The sequence below is a fragment of the Zophobas morio genome, unplaced genomic scaffold, assembly GCF_036711695.1.
Source record: "Zophobas morio isolate AGI-343-1 ecotype UQ-CSIRO unplaced genomic scaffold, CSIRO_AGI_Zmor_V1 ptg000041l, whole genome shotgun sequence".
Lineage (NCBI taxonomy): Eukaryota > Metazoa > Arthropoda > Insecta > Coleoptera > Tenebrionidae > Zophobas > Zophobas morio.
In genome coordinates, this window is record NW_026972146.1 from 769486 (window position 1) to 788489 (window position 19004).

Here is a 19004-nt window from a genome sequence, read left to right on the forward strand (position 1 = left end):
TTACACAACATGAAACTTAAAACATGTTTAAAATGAAAAATTTGTATAAGGAAATACCGATTTTGCAATTAGGCTCGGCCGTATAGGAATAAAATCCATATTTCCTTGGAAAAATGTACCATTTTAACCATGTTTTCAGTTTCTTGTTGTGAAATGATGACTATGTATGTTAAGAAAAAAAAAAGGCAAAATATAAGCCCCGCCCACCCGCCCTATCTCAATTCTGATGATTTTCTTTATTCGTCGTTAAGTCGAGGGGCAGAATTTAACTGTAAAATCCCTATTTTCCTACGAGAAATATGTTTTTAAGTAATCGTGTTATACAAGGAAAACTAAATGTATTAATTAAAAAAGAAACCAAAAGAGAAACCCCACCGTCTCGATCTCAATCGTGATGCATTTTTCATTCGTTGTCAAACCGTGGGGCGGAGCCTAATTGCAAAATTGATATTTCTCTATACAAATTTACTATTTTAAACATGTTTTAAGTTTCTTGTTGTGAAAAGATGACTGCACATATTAAGAAAAATAGGCAAAATGTAGCCCCGCCCACCCGCCCTATCCCAATTCTGATGATTTTTTTCTTATAATCGTCGAAAGTCAAAAGAGCGGAATTTAGTTGCACAATTCTTATTATTTCTCTACATAGAATTACCATGTAAGACATGTTTTTGACAAAATGTGTTTTTCAAAGAATACTATGTGTATTAAGAAAAAATTAAAGCCCACCCATTCCTGTCCTGATCTACATAGTGATGAAATTTTCATTTGTCGCCAGATCTTGGGGCGGAGCTTGATTGCAAAATCCATATTTCCTTACAAATATTTACCATTTTAAAGCCGTTTTAACTTTTTACGAATAAAAAAAATCATCACAATTGAGAGGAGGTGGGTGGGCGGGGTTTATATTTTGCCTTGTTTTCTTAATATACATAGTATCCTTTGAACAACACGATACACAAAAACATATTTTTAATTTCTTGTAAAGAAACAAGTATTTTGCAGTTAAGCTCCGCCCACTTGGTTCACGGCGAACAAAAAAAATCATCACAATTGAGGTAGGGTGGGTGGGCGGGCCTACATTTTGCCTTTTTGTTTTAATATGTGTGAATTTCTGTTCACAACATGAAACTTAAAACATGTTTAAAATGGAAAATTTGTATAAGGAAATATCGATTTTGCAATTAGGCTCCCCTTCATAATTACAAAATCCATGTTTCCTTGAAAAAATGTACAATTTTAACCATGTTTTAAGTTTCTTGTTGTGAAAAGATGACTATGTAAACTCAGAACAAAAAGCAAAATATAATCCCCGCCCACCCACCCTATCTCAATTCTGGTGATTTTTTTTATTCGTCGTTAAGTCGAGGGGCGGAATTTAATTGTAAAATCACTATTTTCCTACGAGAAATTACCATGTGAAATATGTTCTTAAGTAATCGTGTTATACAAAGAAACGTGAATGTAAAAAAGAAAACCAAAGGAGAAGCTCCACCCATCCGTCTCAATCTCAGTCGTGATGAATTTTTCATTCGTTGTCACACCGGGGGCGGAGCGTAATTGCAAAATTGATATTTCTCTCTACAAATTTACCATTTTAAACATGTTTTAAGTTTCTTGTTATGAAAAGATGACTACACAAACTAAGAAAAAAAGACAAAATGTAGCCCCACCCACCCACCCTATCTCAATTCTGATGATTTTTTTCTTTTAATTGTCGAGAGCCAAAGGGAAATTTAGTTGCACAATCCTTATATATTTCTCAACATGAAATTACCATGTAACACATATTTTTAAGAAAATGTGTTATTCAAAGAATACTATGTATACATATTAAGAAAAAATTGAAGCCAAAGATTTATCTTTGCTTAAGCCCCACCCATTCCTGCCCTGATCTAAATAGTAATGAAATTTTCATTCGTTGGCAGATCTCGGGGCGGAGCCTAATTGCAAAATCCATATTTCCTTACAAAAATCTACCATTTTAAACGCGTTTTAAGTTTCTACGAATAAAAAAAATCATCACAATTGAGAGGGGGTGGATGGGCGGGGTTAATATTTTGCGTTGCTTTCTTAATATACATATTATTTTTTGAACACTATACTCAAAAATATGTTTATAATTTCTTGTAAAGAAATAAGTATTTTGCAGTTAAAAAAATCATCACAATTGAGAGAGGGTGGGTGGGCCGGCCTACATTTTGTCTTTGTGTTTTAGTATGTGTAGACTTCTTTTCACAACATGAAACTTAAAACATGTTTAAAATGGAAAATTTGTATAAGGAAATACGGATTTTACAATTAGGCGCCGCCCCATTACTGCAAAATCCATATTTCCTTACAAAAATGTACCATTTTAACCATGTTTTCAGTTTCTTGTTGTGAAATGATGACTATGTATGTTAAGAAAAAAAAGGTAAAATATAGCCCCGCCCACCCGCCCTATCTCAATTCTGATGATTTTTTTCATTCGTCGTTAAGTCGAGGGGCGGAATTTAATTGTAAAATCACTATTTTCCTACGAGAAATTACCATGTGAAATAAGTTCTTAAGAAATCGTGTTATACAAGGCAAACTAAATGTATTAATTAAAAAAGAAAACCAAAAGAGAAGCTCCACCCATCCGGCCCAATCTCAGTCGTGATGGATTTTTCATTCGTTGTCAGACCGGGGGCGGAGCGTAATTGTAAAATTGATATTTCCCTATACAAATTTACCATTTTAAACATGTTTTAAGTTTCTTATTGCGAAAAGATGACTGCACATATTAAGAAAGAAAGGCAAAATGTAGCCCCGCCCACCCACCCTATCTCAATTCTGATGATTTTTTTTCTATTAATCGTCGAGAGCCAAGGGGACGGAATTTAGTTGCACAATCGTTATATATTTCCCACCGTGAAATTACCATGTAACACATGTTTTTGAGAAAATGTGTTATTCAAAGAATGTTATGTATATTAAGAAAAAATTGAAGCCAAAGATTAATCTTTGCTTAAGCCCTACCCATTCCTGCCGTGATCTAAATAGTAATGAAGTTTTCATTCGTCGCCAGATCTCGGGGCGGAGCCTAATTGCAAAATCCATATTTCCTTACAAAAACTTACCATTTTAAACGCGTTTCTAAGAATAAAAAAATCACCACAGTTGAGAGGGGGGGGATAATATTTTGCCTTGTTTTCTTAATATACATATTATTTTTTGAACACTATACTCAAAAATATGTTTATAATTTCTTGTAAAGAAATAAGTATTTTGCAGTTAAAAAAATCATCACAATTGAGACAGGGTGGGTAGGCTGGCCTACATTTTGTCTTTGTGTTTTAGTATGTGTAGACTTCTTTTCACAACATGAAACTTAAAACATGTTTAAAATGAAAAATTTGTATAAAGGAAATACCGATTTTGCAGTTAGACTCCGCTTCATAATTACAAAATCCATATTTCCTGGCAAAAATGTACCATTTTAAACATGTTTTACTTTCCTTATTGTGAAAAGAAGACTATACTACACATATTAAGAAAAAAGGGCAAAATGTTGGATTGCTGCAGTGTAATACTAATAAGTAGAATATTGAATTTCCAAAATTTTCTGGGAAAATGGTGCGAGGATCATTAACACACAATATTTTTTGCGTCCAAATCTGTCTCTCAGAATTTTTCTGGATTTTTGGGCAACTTTGCCAACAGTTCAACTTTTCAATATTTTTGAAATTTTATCGCAAAGCTTTGAAAATTTTTTACCTTTTATCCAACACCTTCGAAAATTCTCCAAAGAAATTTTTTTGTTGATTTTGAGTTCTAGAGGCAATTTTTAGAATATCTTACAAATTTGACTTGCTGCGAAATGCGAATTTTTGAAAATTTCAAAAATTTCGATATTTTAACGATCGATTCTGGAAAAACGGTTGCAGTTATCAAAACACCGAGGCCGGATTTTAGTTTTAGAACTCGAAATCTACGAGAAAATGTATTTAGTTGAGTTTCGAAAATGTCAAAATTTTTGCAAAATTTGAAGGGGGGACCGTTAAAAAATTTCAATTTTCAAAAAGTTGTCTAAAAATTATGAAAAAATTCAGGGACGTAGATCTCGACACGCGGATTCCAGAAATATAGCATGTTGATTTGTTAAGAAGCAACATTTTCGAAAAAATCGTTGCGAAATGCGAATTTTTGAAAATTTCAAAATATTCGATATTTTAACGGTCGATTCTGGAAAAACGGTTGCAGATATGAAAAAACCGAGGAAGAACGAATTTTTGAGAAAGTTGCACCAAAAATTTCAATACTCTCCTATTTGTAATTTTTTTACCTTTTCCCGGACGCCTTCGAAAATTAGCTAAAGAGATTCTTTTGTTGATTTCAACCCGCAGAAGTGGTTTTAGGTTTCATTTCTTCGAAAATTTCTACCTTTTTCTAGAATTTCCGAAATAAAATATGGCAGTTTTTGGGTGTTATAAAAATTTGAATTAGGAATCGAATATTTGGGAAACCATTTTTTCACAATTTTTGTTATCTCAGGTTTTCCGATCTATAACAAAAGTGCTTCGATTGCTCCTAAAATGTTTTCAAGCATTCATTTTTTGAGTCCGCTAGTCGACATCTACCTGCTAGAACTTTTGTGGATTTTTGGCCAAATTTGCCAACAGTTCAATTTTTAATTTTTGACTTTTTATCGATAAGTTCGAAAATTCTGTGAAGAGATTCTTTTTTGGTTTCTTCCTCGAGAAGTTGTTTTCGGTTCCATTTCTAGAAATATTCCTATCATATTTCAGAATCGCCAAAATGAAATATGGTAATTTTTCTGATATCTTAAAATTTGAATTTGAAACCGAATATTTGAAAAATTTTGTTCTGGAAATGTTAATACGTTATGTTTATTACTTATTAGTTTCGCTCGTCAAGATCTATAACCTGGAATTTTTTGTGAATCTTTAGGCAATTTTGTCAAAGGCTCAGTTGTTCGAAATTACTACGTACGAAATTTTGGGCTTTTCCCATGCGCCGTTGACATTTCCACAATAATTTCTTTTGTTATCTTCGACTTCCAGTTTTTTTTTTTTGAAAATTATTACCCAAAATAAAATATGAGAATTTTTGACCATTTTACAAATTTGATTTTGGATCCGAATATTTCGGACACCAATCTTCTTATTGATTTGGGGTTAATTTCCCCCGATAGATGTATCATCTTGAGCAGTCACAATTTTTTTCATCATTTTTTGGACACCCAGTTCTTCAGGAATAATTCTAAACAAGTTCTTAATATATTTGTTTCGATTCCTCCCGAATTTTAGATATTTGCCTGAAATCTTGGTCCGGAATTATCAACACGCAATATTTTTTGAGTTGGTTCGTCAAAATCTGCCTCTCAGAATTTTTCTCTTTTATTGATTTTGACTTCTAAATTCCCACCCTTTTTGCAGAATCTCTAAACTGAAATCTGGCAATTTTTGGGATATCTTAGAAATTTGACTTAGAGAACGAATTTTTGAAAAATTTGAATGAGGAATTTCAATACGCTTTGGTTTTTGCTTCAGATCATCAAGATCTTTGGCCCGGATTTTTTTTTATTTTTACATACAATCGCCAAATGAAATATAATAATTTTGACGACATTTAAAAATTGACTTTTTCCGGAATTTCTAAAATTGTCTTCTTTTTTGGATTTTTGGGCAACTTTTCAATTTTTCAACACCAATGAAATTAGTCACTCACTTGATTGGCTGAGACAAAAAGTGGATTCTATATTGTCAAACAATAGAAAAATAGACAAAACTAACCCCACCCACCCCCGTTTTTGAATTTCGTTCGTTAATTAGATTAGACGAAGACCGATTTTTTTATGAAGTGGTCAAAGCTACACTTACAAAAATAAAAAGTTGACCCGCCCACCCACCCGGTTTTCTTTCCGATGACACATTTTATTGGACAAAAAGTGGATTCTTTATCGATTGACAATGGAATCTAAACGAAAAGGTAAAACTAACCCCACCCACCTCCGCTTTTGAATTTAATTGGCTTATTTGATTCAATAAAGACTGATGAAAAACGATAAAAAATTAAGAAAATGAGGAAAAGGCTCCTATAAAAAATGACTAAAAAGGGGTCAAAAACCGGAACAAAAAATGCTACCAAAACAATAATCAAAAAATCAAATACAAAAAGTGTCAAGGAAAATGTGATAAAAAGGGCCCAAAGAGCACGACAAATAAGGAAATTGACATAATAAACAAAAACCTCAACTTCCATAAAGATTATTAATATTATTAAGTATTTAAGTTCCCCACCCTCCCACCCATATTTTAATCCGATGTCCGCAACAAAAAGAAAAACTATTTTCCACGAAATTTTTATAAACGAAATCCCTTTATTTACGAAAAAAAAAAGTAACAATTATTATTGATTTTTTGCATAGATAATCGAATTTTTGAGTTCACTAGACATTAAAAAAATTTTTGACAAAAGGGAAAACTAATCTCCTTACAAAAAAAGAATGATTGAGGTTGTCAAAACTAAAAAATAACACTTCTGGACTTTCTAAACCAGATCAGTGCGAAAAAATGTTACGCAATTAGTTGTCATTTATTATTTAATTTTTCAAAAGTTCGTCAAAATTTTATTAATCCTAAAAACTGTTTGTTGCTACGAACCGTTAATGCTATAATGTATTTAACTAAACACTGTTGACACAAAAAAATTAACGACCTGCTTTAAAATGTGATATTGATTAACTCAAAAATCGTCAAAATTTTCAGCTGGAGATCAAGTACTACAAAAAAACTAAATCGTCTCTATCTTCGTCGCAAGCAAATTATTTCCAGATCAGTCATTTATAAATCTCAATTTCCATAAAGGTATCTCATTATAATAAAAATAAAATTTCCCCGCCCACCCACCCGTGTTTTAATCCGATATTTACAGCAAATAGAAAAACTCCTTTCCATTAAATTTTTTAAACAAAAGCCCTTTATTATTTATGAAACATAGTCATTGATTAAACATTAAAAATTGCTTGAATAACAGGAAAAACTATTCTTCTCTTTACAAAAAAAAAAATGATGTATTTTCTTATATGTAGATCTTGAGGTTGTCGAAGCTAAAAAATAACACTTCTGGTATTTCTAAACAAGACCAATGTGAAAAAAGGTGATACAATTAGACATAATTTTTTATATATTTGTTCAAAAATTCGTCAAAATTTTATATATCTTAAAAACAGTTGGTTGCTACGAACCGTAAATGCCATAACATATTTACCTAAACATTGTTGACACTAAAAAATGAAAGGCCTACTTTGAAATTTGATGTTGATTATCTCAAAAATCGCCAAAATTTTCAGCTGGAGATCAAATACTAAAAAAAATCTATGTGTTCTCTATCTTCGTCGCAAGCAAATTATTTCCATATCAGTCAATTATAAAACTCAACTTCGATGAAAATATTTCATTACAATATAAATAAAAGTTCCCCGCCCACCCACCCGACTTTTAATCCGATATCTACAACAAAAAGAAAAACTCCTTTCCTTGAAAATTTTCCAAACAAAAGACCTTTATTTAGGAAAAAAAAGTAACATTATCATTGATTTCTTGTATAAATAATCGAAGTTTTGAGTTTATTAGACATTAAAAATTGCTTTAATAACAGGAAAAACTATTCTTCTCATTACAAAAAAAAAAAGAAATGATGTATTTTCTTATATGTTGAGATCTTGAGGTTGTCGAAGCTAAAAAATAACACTTCTGGTCTTTCTAAACAAGACCAGTGTGAAAAAAAGTGACACAATTAGACATAATTTTTTATTTATTTTTTCAAAAATTCGTCAAAATTTTATATATCTTAAAAACTATTGGTTGCTACGAACCGTAAATGCCATAACATATTTACCTGAACACTGTTGACACTAAAAAATGAAAGATCTGGTTTGAAATTTGATCTTGATTATCTCAAAAATTGCCAAAATTTTCAGCTAGAGATCAAGTACTAAAAAAATTCTACATCGTCTCTATCTTCGTCGCAAGCAAATTATTTCCCGATCAGTCATCTATAAAACTCAACTTCCATAAAGATATTTCATTATGATAAAAATAAAAGTTTCCCCGCCCACCCACCCATCTTTTAATCCCATATCTACAACAAAAAGAAAAACTCCTTTCCTTGAAAATTTTCTAAACTAAATACGATTATTTAGGAAAAAACAGTAACATTACCATTGATATCTTGTATAAATAATCGAATTTTTCATTTCATTAGACCTTAAAAATTGCTTTAATAAAAGGAAAAACTATTCTTTTCATTACAAAAAAAAGAAATGATGTATTTTCTTGTATGTTGGGATCTTGAGCTAAAAGTAACTCTTCTGGACTTTCTAAACAAAATCAATGTGAAAAAATGTGCCACAGTTAGGCGTCATTTTTATTTAATTTTTCAAAAATTCGCCAAAATTTTGCAAATCTTGAAAACTGTTGGTTGCTGCGAACCGTAAATGTCATAATATATTCACCTAAACACTGTTGACACTAAAAAATGAAAGACTAGCTTTGAAATTTGATACTGATTATTTCAAAAATCGTCAAAATTTTCAGTTGGCGCTCAAGTACTAAAAAAAATCTATATTTAAAGCAAAACGTTACCATTTCCGTTCACCGGCTTGACGTCGACCCCGTTGGAAGACTGGTGGCTCGAGATGCTGCTCGTGTTGGAGTTCGGCGTCGTCGAGATGCTCGAGTGCGGCGACCCGGGCTTGATGTCCTTCCCGTTGAGGCTGTTCTTGGTGTTCCCGTTGCTCTCCGCCTTGATGTTACTAGGCGGATTCGAGTTTTCGTTCGTGTTGTTGGACGCCTTCTGCTGCGCCAGCCTCTCCTGCTTCCTGAACTTCGCCCTCCGGTTTTGAAACCATACCTACCAAAAAAAATTTTGGTAAAATTTGGACCCGATTACAATACTTCCTTAGCTTACGCGCGCAAAGTAAAAAGCAAGTCCGTTAATCGGAAATCGCTGATTCGAAATATTTCAATACTTTGTAGTCGGCCGGGCGACCTTTTAAAAGGCTTGTTAAAGCCCCTCCGTTCAATCAAACTTGTAAACAGCGCGATGAGAGCCGAATACCGATGACTCTTAATTGTCTGCCAATAAAACAGCGGTCTGCTCAAATCAGAGAGAAATCAGGACCGACCAGTGCAAGACGATCCTTCGCAAACACCAATCAACAGACTTTGGAGAGTGAACGCTTCGCTGGATTCGACGGGCCGTCGACGTCATGCTAATTTACAGTTGGTACCTGCGCTGCAGGTGGAATGGGGACAAAGCCGAATCGATGGAACAAAAAGTGCATTATTACGTTTTTATTTAATTCGGCTAGTAGTGATTGCGCTACTGGCCACCAGGTGGCGCCCGCTGCTAACGTCGCCTCTCTTAACTCGACAGTTTTCAATATAAGTAAATAGTCAACGACGCTCAGACTTCAGACTAGTTTTTTAGTAACCAACCCGTCTGTTATTTTTAGCAAAAGCAAGAAGCGCTCAGTTGCACCCACGCGGCTTTTCTTGTCCGGCGCCCGCCCCCGCCGCCCCTGCGGCGGCTGTCACATCTCCGTAGGCTTACGCGACACCGCCGCCCGACATCCGCACAGGGCCTACTTTATTATTAACCTTACCCAGCTTAATAAAGTCTCTGGATTTCAAACCGACAATTATGTCAAATGCAGCTTTTATAATATTAGGTGAAAAAGTTGAAACGTGTCGCGGGCCCGACACGCCAGCCCTCCGAGTTGAAAGGTCATGCAAATCGCGAAAAAGGGCCGGGGGCGGCGCCCGCCCCCGAATCAATCAGCGCCACTTAACTGCCTCATCACGCATGATTAGCCGTATCGTTGTGCAAACAACAATCACCCGTGCCGTGTAATAATATTTAAAGAACTCATAAACATCGGCGGGCATGATGCCGCCGCCGCCGCCGCCACCCTCCGGTAATTACGCGCGTACGCGGCCCGATTAAAATTGCTCCCGCGTACAATTTAGCGCTGTGTTCGTTTTATTTATGTTAAACGCAGGCCGCGAGGCAATCAGCGTAATCAATTCTGCTTTTATTTATTGTGTCATTCGGTATACGCGGGGGCGGCGGCTGTGTGTGTCTGGCGGGAGGCGGTTTGCGAATGTACGCGGTTCGGGGGGATTTTTGCAATCGCGTTCATTTACCAGCCGGGGGTCGGATTATTTAAATTCGACAGGAGGCTAATCATGTCGGATGTGACATACATTCTGATGGGGGTGGGCGAGTTTTTGCCTAATTTCTTTATCCGATCGGGTTTTGAATAATATGGGCATGGGGGTTGTCTCCGAAACGATCGCGAAAAATTGGTTGGATAGAACTTACTTTGTCTCTGAGGTACAGCCCAACACAGGCCGCTTCTTTGAACAATTATAAAAAAAATTGCGATTTTTGTTCACCGATAATCTCTATGTAGTTAAAATCAACATTTCCGCAGCTTTTTTGACTTCAAGTTTTCGTTTTTTTCTATTTTTAATTTCTCAATTTTTCGATTCTTTAATCTTTTATTTATTCAAATTTTCGATTTATAAGTTTTCGAGTTTTAGAGTTTAAATTTTTCAATTAGGTATTCCATTTTCCAACTTCTGATGTTTCAATTTGAGTTTCTCGAGTTTTTGATTTTTAATTTTTCAGTTTTTGAAATGCGATTTTTGTTTCGGTTTTCTATTTTCCATTTTATAAGTTTTTGTTTTTTCGATTAAATTCTTTCCATTTTTCGTTTCTTCAGTTTTTCGATTTGATATTTTTTTGATTTAAAATTGCCTGAGTTTTCTGTTTTTAATTTTTCAATTTTTCGATTCTTTATTCTCACATTTATTAAAATTTTCGACTCGAGATTTTTCGAATTTTCAATTATAAATTTTTCTGTTAGATTCAATTTTCCAACTTTTGAATTTCTCTATTTGAGTTTCTCGAGTTTTCAATTTTTATTTTTTCAGTTTTTTGAATTGCAATTTTTGTTTCGATTTTTTATTTCCGATTTTATAATTTTTTGTTTTTTTTTTCAATTTAATTCGTCTCATTTTTCGTTTCTTTAGTTTATCGTTCTTGTAGTTTTTGGATTTGAGTTTCTGGAGTTTAAAATTTTTAATTTTTAAATTTTTCGATTTGCAATTTTTCGTTTGGCTATTTTATATTCATAATTTTTTAATTACCCGGTTTTTCAATGCTCCCATTTTATTAAATTTTTATTTTTCCTTAAATTTAATTTTTTCAATTTCTCGTTTCTTCAATTTTTCCAATTGGGATTTTCAATTTTCATTTTTTTTTTTATTTTTTCAATTTCACGATATGTGCAACTCTTTCAGTTTTCATTTTACAAACTTTTGGATGTTTCAGTTTTTAGATTTCACAATTTTTCGATTTGCAGATTCAAAAGTTTTCAATTTATAATTTTTCAAGTTTTCAGTTTTCCGATTTTCAATTTTTCATGTCCCCGATTTCCCGAATGCAGATTTTCGTTTTGGTTATTTATTTTCTTTATTTTTCCAATTATTCGGTTTTCCAAGGTTCTGCTTTTATAATTTTATCTTTTTTCAATGTAGATTTTTTAATTCTTGGATTTTGTAATTTTTCGGTTTTCAATTTTTCGATAGATAAGTACTTTAAAATTAAATTTAAAAGTAAATTTATCAATTTTTCGATTTTTCAAATTTTCGGTTTTTTAACTTTCGAATTTTCAATTTTTGATTTTCTGAATCTTAGATTTTTTAATTTTTCCATTCTCCAGTTTTTAAACTTTCCAATAATTTAAATTTTCAGTTTTTGATTTTTGGAGTTTGCGATTTCCAATACTCAATTCGATTTCACAATTTTTAGGTTTCCCAATTTTTCATTCGATTCGTTTTTTCTTCTTTTCAGTTTTTCGATTTTTAATTTTTGAAAGTTTCAGTTTTTCAATTTTTTCGATTTTCTGTTTTTTTCAATTTGGCAGTTTATGGTCCTTTCAGTTTTTCGATTTTTCAATATTCTGCTTCTATAATTTCATTTTTTTTTTCAATGTGAACTTTTTTAATTTTTCTATTTTTAATTTTTCGTTTTTTAAAATTTTCGAATTGCAATTTTTATTCGCTTTTTGACATTCTTTATTTTCAGAATTTCTCGATTTTAATATTCCGATTTTATAATTTTTTGACTCTTCAATTTTGCCAAATTATATAAATATTCAAGTTTTCATTTTTAAATTTTTCAGTTTCTCGAGTTTCCAACTTTTGGATGTTTCAATTTTTAAGTTTTGCAATTTGACGAGTTTCCAATTTTTAATTTATCAGTTTTTCAATTTTCCGTATCGGTTTTTCATTTTCTTTGCTTTTTCACTAATTCGGTATTTCAACGTTCTGAATTTAAATTCTTCATTTTTTTTTATTTTTCAAATTTTCGGTTCGACTTTTTATTTTTTAGTTTTTCCAATTTTTCGATTTTCGAGTGTTCTGCTTTTATAATTTTATCTTTTTTGAACGTATTTTTTTTTTATTTTTGGATATTGTAATTTTTCAGTTTTCAATTTTTCTTCGTTCCTTCAAATTTTCGATTTGAAATTTTTGTTGCGGCTTTTTATTTTCTTTATTTTCACAATTTTTCGATTTTAATGTTCCGATTTTATAATTTTTTGATTCTTCAACTTTGCCAAATATAATTCGAGTTTTCATTTTTACATTTTTGGATGTTTCAATTTTTAAATTTTACAATTTGACGAGTTTCAAATTTTTAATTTATCAGTTTTTCGTTTTCTCAATTTTTCGTTTCAGTTTTTCATTTTCTTTATTTTTCAATTTTTTGATTTTTCAATGCTTTGATTTTACATTATTTCGATTTTTCATCGTGAAATTTTTTTTCGTTTTCAAGTTTTTGGTTTTTGAACTTTCAAATTTTTTAATTTTTCGTTTTTTCAGTTGTACATTTTTCAGTTCCTCGATTACTCAGTTTTTAGTAATTTTTAAAATCTTTTACTTTTCCAATTTTTCAATTACTAGATTTTTAAACATTTTCATTTATTCGATTTTTCAATTTTTCGATTTTAATTTTCCAATTTGTTCGATTTTTTCATGCTACAGTTTTTAGGTTTTACAATTTTCACGATTTTATAATTTTTCGAATTCACAATATTTCGATTTTCCAATTTTCATTAATTTTTCCGATTTTTACTTTTTCAAAGTTTCAATTTTTCCTTTCTTTATTTCTTGGATGTTTTATTTTTTTCGATTTTGCAGCTTTTCGTTGTTTCAGTTTTCCGATTTGTTTTCGAATCCAAAGAATTGAAAAAGTTCAAAATTATAAAATCGAAAAATCAAAAATGAAAAAACGAAAAAATATTAATTGAAATCTTTGAAAAATCTAAAATCTGGAAATCAAGAACTTGAATATTGAAGGATCGAAAAATTATTAAAAATCCAAAAAATTCAAAATTGATAAAAAAATTGAAAACGAAGTATTGGAATATCGAAACATTGAAAATTAAAGAAATCGGAAAATGGGATAATTTAGAAAACCAAAAATTGCAAAATTAAACAATTTCAAAATTCGAAAGTCGAGGAACTGAAAAATCAAAAATCAAAATTTTGAAAAAATGAAAAAACTACAAAAAAATATAAAATCAAAAGAAACATTGAAAAAATAAAGGAACGAAAAAACAAAAATTGTGCTATAAAATCGAGAAAATAAAAATTCCAAATCGAAAAAAAAAAATTAAAATCAAGAGCTTGAAAAATTAAGAATTTGAAAAAATAAAAATTGATGAAATATAGGAAAATCGAAATATTGAAAATTAAAGAAATTTGAAAATCGGATAATTGAAAATTTTAAAAATTGGAAAGTCTAGGAATTGGAAAAATTAAAAATGGAAAATAGTGACATTAAATCGAGATAATGAAAGTTAAAAAATCGGGAAAATGCAAAATTAAAATCAAGAACTTGAGAAATTGGAAAATTGAAAATTCGAAAAATTAAAAATTGAGAAACGGGAAAATTGAAAAATAAAAAATTGTCATCGAAACACTGAAAAATCGAAAAATTAAAAAGTGATAAACTAAAATCGAGAACGAAATAGGGGAGAATCGAATATTGAAAACTAAAGAAATCGGAATATCTGATAATTGAGAAACCCAAAAATTGGAAAATATTGAGAAAAAGGAAAAATTATAAAATCGAAGAAACTAGAAATAATAACGGAAATGAAAAAACGAAAAATTGTGCCATACAACGGAAATAATGAAAATTAAAAAATCGGGAAAATGCAAAATTAAAATCAAGAACTTGAAAAATTAAGAAAACCACAAATTGAAAACCGAAAAATTAAAAATTGAGAAACTGAAAAATTAAAAAATAAAAATTGTAATCGAAAAATTGAAAAATCGAAAGATTAAAAATTGATAAACTTAAAATCGAAAACGAAATATTGAAGAATCAAAGTATTGAAAAGTAAAATCGGATAATCGGGAAATCCAAAAATTGCAAAATTGAAAAATTTAAAAATTAGAAAGTCGAGGAATTGAAAAATCAAAGATTGAAAATTTGAAATATTGCAAAAATAAAAAATTATGAAATCCAAAGAGACGTTGAAAAAAATAAAGTAAATGGAAAAACGAAAAATTGGGTTATTAAATCGAGATAATAAAAATTAAAAATTGATAAATTTAAAATCGAAAACGAAATATTGGAAAACTGAAATAGTGAAAATTAAAGAAATGGGAAAATCTGATAATTGAGAAACCCAAAAATTGGAAAATATTGAGAAAAAGGAAAAATTATAAAATCGAAAAAACTAGAAATAATAACGGAAATGAAAAAACGAAAAATTGTACCATACAACGGAAATAATGAAAATTAAAAAATCGGGAAAATGCAAAATTAAAATCAAGAACTTGAAAAATTGAGGAAACCACAAATTGAAAACCGAAAAATTAAAAATTGAGAAACTGAAAAATTAAAAAATAAAAATTGTAATCGAAAAATTGAAAAATCGAAAGATTAAAAATTGATAAACTTAAAATCGAAAACGAAATATTGAAGAATCAAAGTATTGAAAAGTAAAATCGGATAATCCAGAAATCCAAAAATTGCAAAATTGAAAAATTTAAAAATTAGAAAGTCGAGGAATTGAAAAATCAAAGATTGAAAATTTGAAATATTGCAAAAATAAAAAATTATGAAATCCAAAGAGACGTTGAAAAAAATAAAGGAAATTGAAAAACGAAAAATTGGGCTATAAAATCGAGATAATAAAAATTCAAAATTGATAAATTTAAAATCGAAAACGAAATATTGGAAAACTGAAATAGTGAAAATTAAAGAAATCGGAAAATCAGATAACTGAGAAATGCAAAAAATTAGAAAGTGAAGGAATTGAAAAAAAAGATTAAAAATTTGAAATAAGTATTGAAAAAACAAAAAATTATGAAATCGAAATATTGAACAAAAATAAAGGAAATGAAAAAACGAAAAACTGTGCTATAAAATCGAGATAATGAAAATTAAAAAATCGGGAAAATACAAAATTAAAATCAGAGCTTGAAAAATTAAGAATTCGAAAATTGAAAAATCGAAAAATTAAAAGTTGGGAAACTGAAAAATCGAAAAAGGAAAACTTGTAATATCGATAATTTTGGAAGTCGAAAAATTGAAAAATTGAAAAAATGAGGAAAATGAGAAAACGAAAAATTATGATATCAAAAAATTGTTTGAAGGTAGGTTATCTGTCTAAAAAAAATCGGACGAACGACAGATAGACAGACAGACGGAAACGGAATACTCTTTTGTACTTTTGGGGTCAAGAATCGTCGAGAAAATATAAAAGTACCCCGTCGTCCAATGCACTCGATTACAATACTTCCTTAGCTTACACTGAGTAAGAAAAAAGTAAAAATGTACGTTCCAGAAGGCTTAGTTAGAGTAGAAACTTAAAGCGACAGCGCCACCTATTAAACAATAGCGTAATTTTTTGTAATGAATGACACATCCGTCATTATCCTTTACGAAACTACCAGACCGATTGTTGTCACATTTAATCATCCCCACTTAAAACTTTGCTTGGTGAATTAGACGACTATATTTATCCACTATCTGTTTCCGAATTTGGCGCGCAGCCGAATTAATTCAACGGTAACATCTAACCGAATTAAATTAGTAAAAATCGACATGTCGGAATGCCAGTTTAATATTAATGCCGGCCCTTATTAGCCCCCACACTGCCAAAAACAAGTCTCCATTCCCACGCCAGCTAATTCCCAGCGCCGTAATAAAATATTCATGTTGATATTTTGATCCAGCGATTAAACAATTACAGTGACAATTCAGGCAAATCTCTCGGGGAGCATATCGCGTTCTACCTCAGCCGTCCTCCTTTCCATTCGTTCGTCACAGTGGCGGCGCATTACTTTCTCCATTACACTCCCCCGACATACGTCACTCCCATTATGTGCCATTTAGCAAGTGGATCTCCAGGGGCGCCGCCACCGTGAGAACCCAAACCCGACTTTCGATAGATTCGCTTAATAACGTCGTCCTTGAAGCAGTCGATTCGCTAGTTCGGAATGACCCCGTTCCTCCAGAAAAAGCGGCCGCTAAATCATCCCTCTCTCTACGTAAATTATGCATTTCATTAGTTAATCTTCATAAGTAGGGTTGCAGCTCAAAGAACGAAAACTGCTCGTGAGTTATGGTGGTTGTGTTTACGGGAAAGACGGCATAAATTAAAAAGTGCGACACCGAGGAGGGGCTCTACGAAATTTAATCAAGGGGTATTACGAATTTAAATGTGACCGCTGCGAATTTCCGAAATTAAAACGCTCATTGGCTGAGGAATAATTAAAAGAGGAGAGTTTGACAAAAATTTAGAACTATAGGCGTGGGCTAAGAGTTACGAGCTTTGCACGCAATGTCTGGACGAGAATATGCGAGACAAACGTGCTGCAGTTTTTTATGAAAGTGTAGTAGGTAAATAGATTTTTTGGATTGGACGAGAGACAAAGTTTAAATTTAAATATACACGCAGTTGATTTTTTATTTTCGCCGCTAGATTGACCCGAAACAATCGTTCTTTCATTTTATAATTTAAACAGAACAAAAATTTTCCTGGTCAAATTACTCTGATATAACTTGGTCGAGTTGAGTTGCGCTATTCTAGAAATAGCTGGTTTTTCCAAAACGAAATATTCTGCGCTTGTTATTTACCCCCAGTACAACATTACAAGACATCCCTCCCCGATTAATCCATTTAAAATACGAAAATAAACCCGAGGCACCCCCTACGGTTCGCCACCCCGTGCTGGCGACCCCTACCGTTTAGCGCTTCTCTTTGTCCTGTACGTTTCCGAGTGGAAATGATTTAATATTCATTACAATAGCAAACGGACTTGCTACTTACATCATAATCCACCCCTGACGCGGCGGGCGATAATAGAAAAGTGCGTGTCATGTTTGGTAACATGTGTTGCCGATAAACTCGCGTTAATTGAGTGGCGTCCGCTTTTTTTCTTCGTTGCAATATTTATGCGTCGACTTCAATAATGCACCAACCACCCTCTAGCGCGAAGAGCTGTTAACACGACGATTTCAATGGACCGAGCCGAGGGCCGTTATTAATATTTAAAATACAGGTTATGCATGCATAGATGGCGCTCGTCTTTTATGTTACCACGAGCGGGGCCGTAAAAGTGTCTCGGTTTGGATCCATAAAATCCTGGATGTTGCAACATGTTTGCCGGAGGTGGTTCGAAGAATTTATGGCGAGTGGATGGAGAGATTAAAATTGGGAAAATTTGACAACGCATTATGGGATTTTACATTATGCTGACACCAAATGTGGACCGGGTTTTTTGGCTTCGGGCCCACCACACGAAGGGTTATGATTAAAAAGCGGGTTCCTTTACATTTTGGTGGCAGGCAAATGCATTATTTGAGACCTATTTGTTTCTGCCTATTTGTCTATTATTATTGATCATGAGATTGTTTTTTTTTTCTCTCAAAAATTATAAAATTTGATTTTACAAAATTTTATTTTTTCGTGATAACCTCTATTGAGTAAAAACAATAAATAAAAAATAATAAAGGTAGTTACAGTATAATAGAAAAAAAGAAGACATTTTTAAAAAAGATAGTTGGGACCCCCGAGAAGGTTTCACATTAAAAAAAAAACATTTGACGCCCCCGAGAAGGTTTCACATGAAAAAAAAGACATTTGGACGTCCGAGAAGGTTTCACATTAACAAAAAATACATTTGGGGCTTACGAGAAGGTTTTACATTTTTCGAAAAGACAGTTGGGACCCCCGAGAAGGTTACACATTCTTAAAACAATACATTTGGGGCCCCTGAGAAGGTTTCACATTAAAAAAAAGTTGGGACCTCCGAGAAAGTTTCACATAAAAAAAACATTTGACGACCTCAAGAAGGTTTTGCGGAAACGGCAAATTACATTGTTCGTACTATAGGGGTCAGGAAACCTCGAAAAAACATAAAAGGGACCGTTCGTCTGATAAACTCGATTACTATACTTCCTTAGTTTACGTTCGGAAAGTAAAAAGGTGACTAAAAAGTTAAGCGATAACAAGAGGTAAAAACCACAAAAATGCAACAAAATGGGAAAGTCAAAAGAGGTGACAGAAAAAGGACAAAAAACTGCTCTAAAAAAGAAGCCGAAAAAATTCACAAAAAGTGACAGAGAAAAAACAAGACCCAAGAAAAGACGACAAAAAAGTCACAAAAAGAAAACTCTAGGAGAAAAAGTTGCAAAAAATGTACCCAAAAGAACAATGAAATAAAAATTCCACAACAAAGGCCCCAAAATATGGGAAAACAACAAATAAATCCAAAAAAATAAGAAAAACAACCCTACAAAAGTGACTAAAATGGGTTCAAAAACTGGAACAATAAATTCGGTTAAAAGAATACTTAGTAAAGAAAAGTCATAGAAAACGAGAAAAAAAAAGAAGCTACAAAAAAGAGACTAAAAGTACTTAA

At 31.8% G+C, this 19004-nt stretch overlaps 1 protein-coding gene across 1 annotated transcript in view; it reads right to left on the reverse strand.

The window, feature by feature from the left end:
* The window catches only part of LOC135140864 (paired mesoderm homeobox protein 2A-like), an 84480-nt gene that overhangs the window by 8255 nt on the left and 57221 nt on the right, over positions 1-19004 (reverse strand). Inside the window, exon 3 of the mRNA XM_064071583.1 lies at positions 8634-8901. Coding sequence (XP_063927653.1) covers positions 8634-8901 — 268 coding nt within the window. The remainder of the gene's footprint in view (positions 1-8633; positions 8902-19004) is intronic.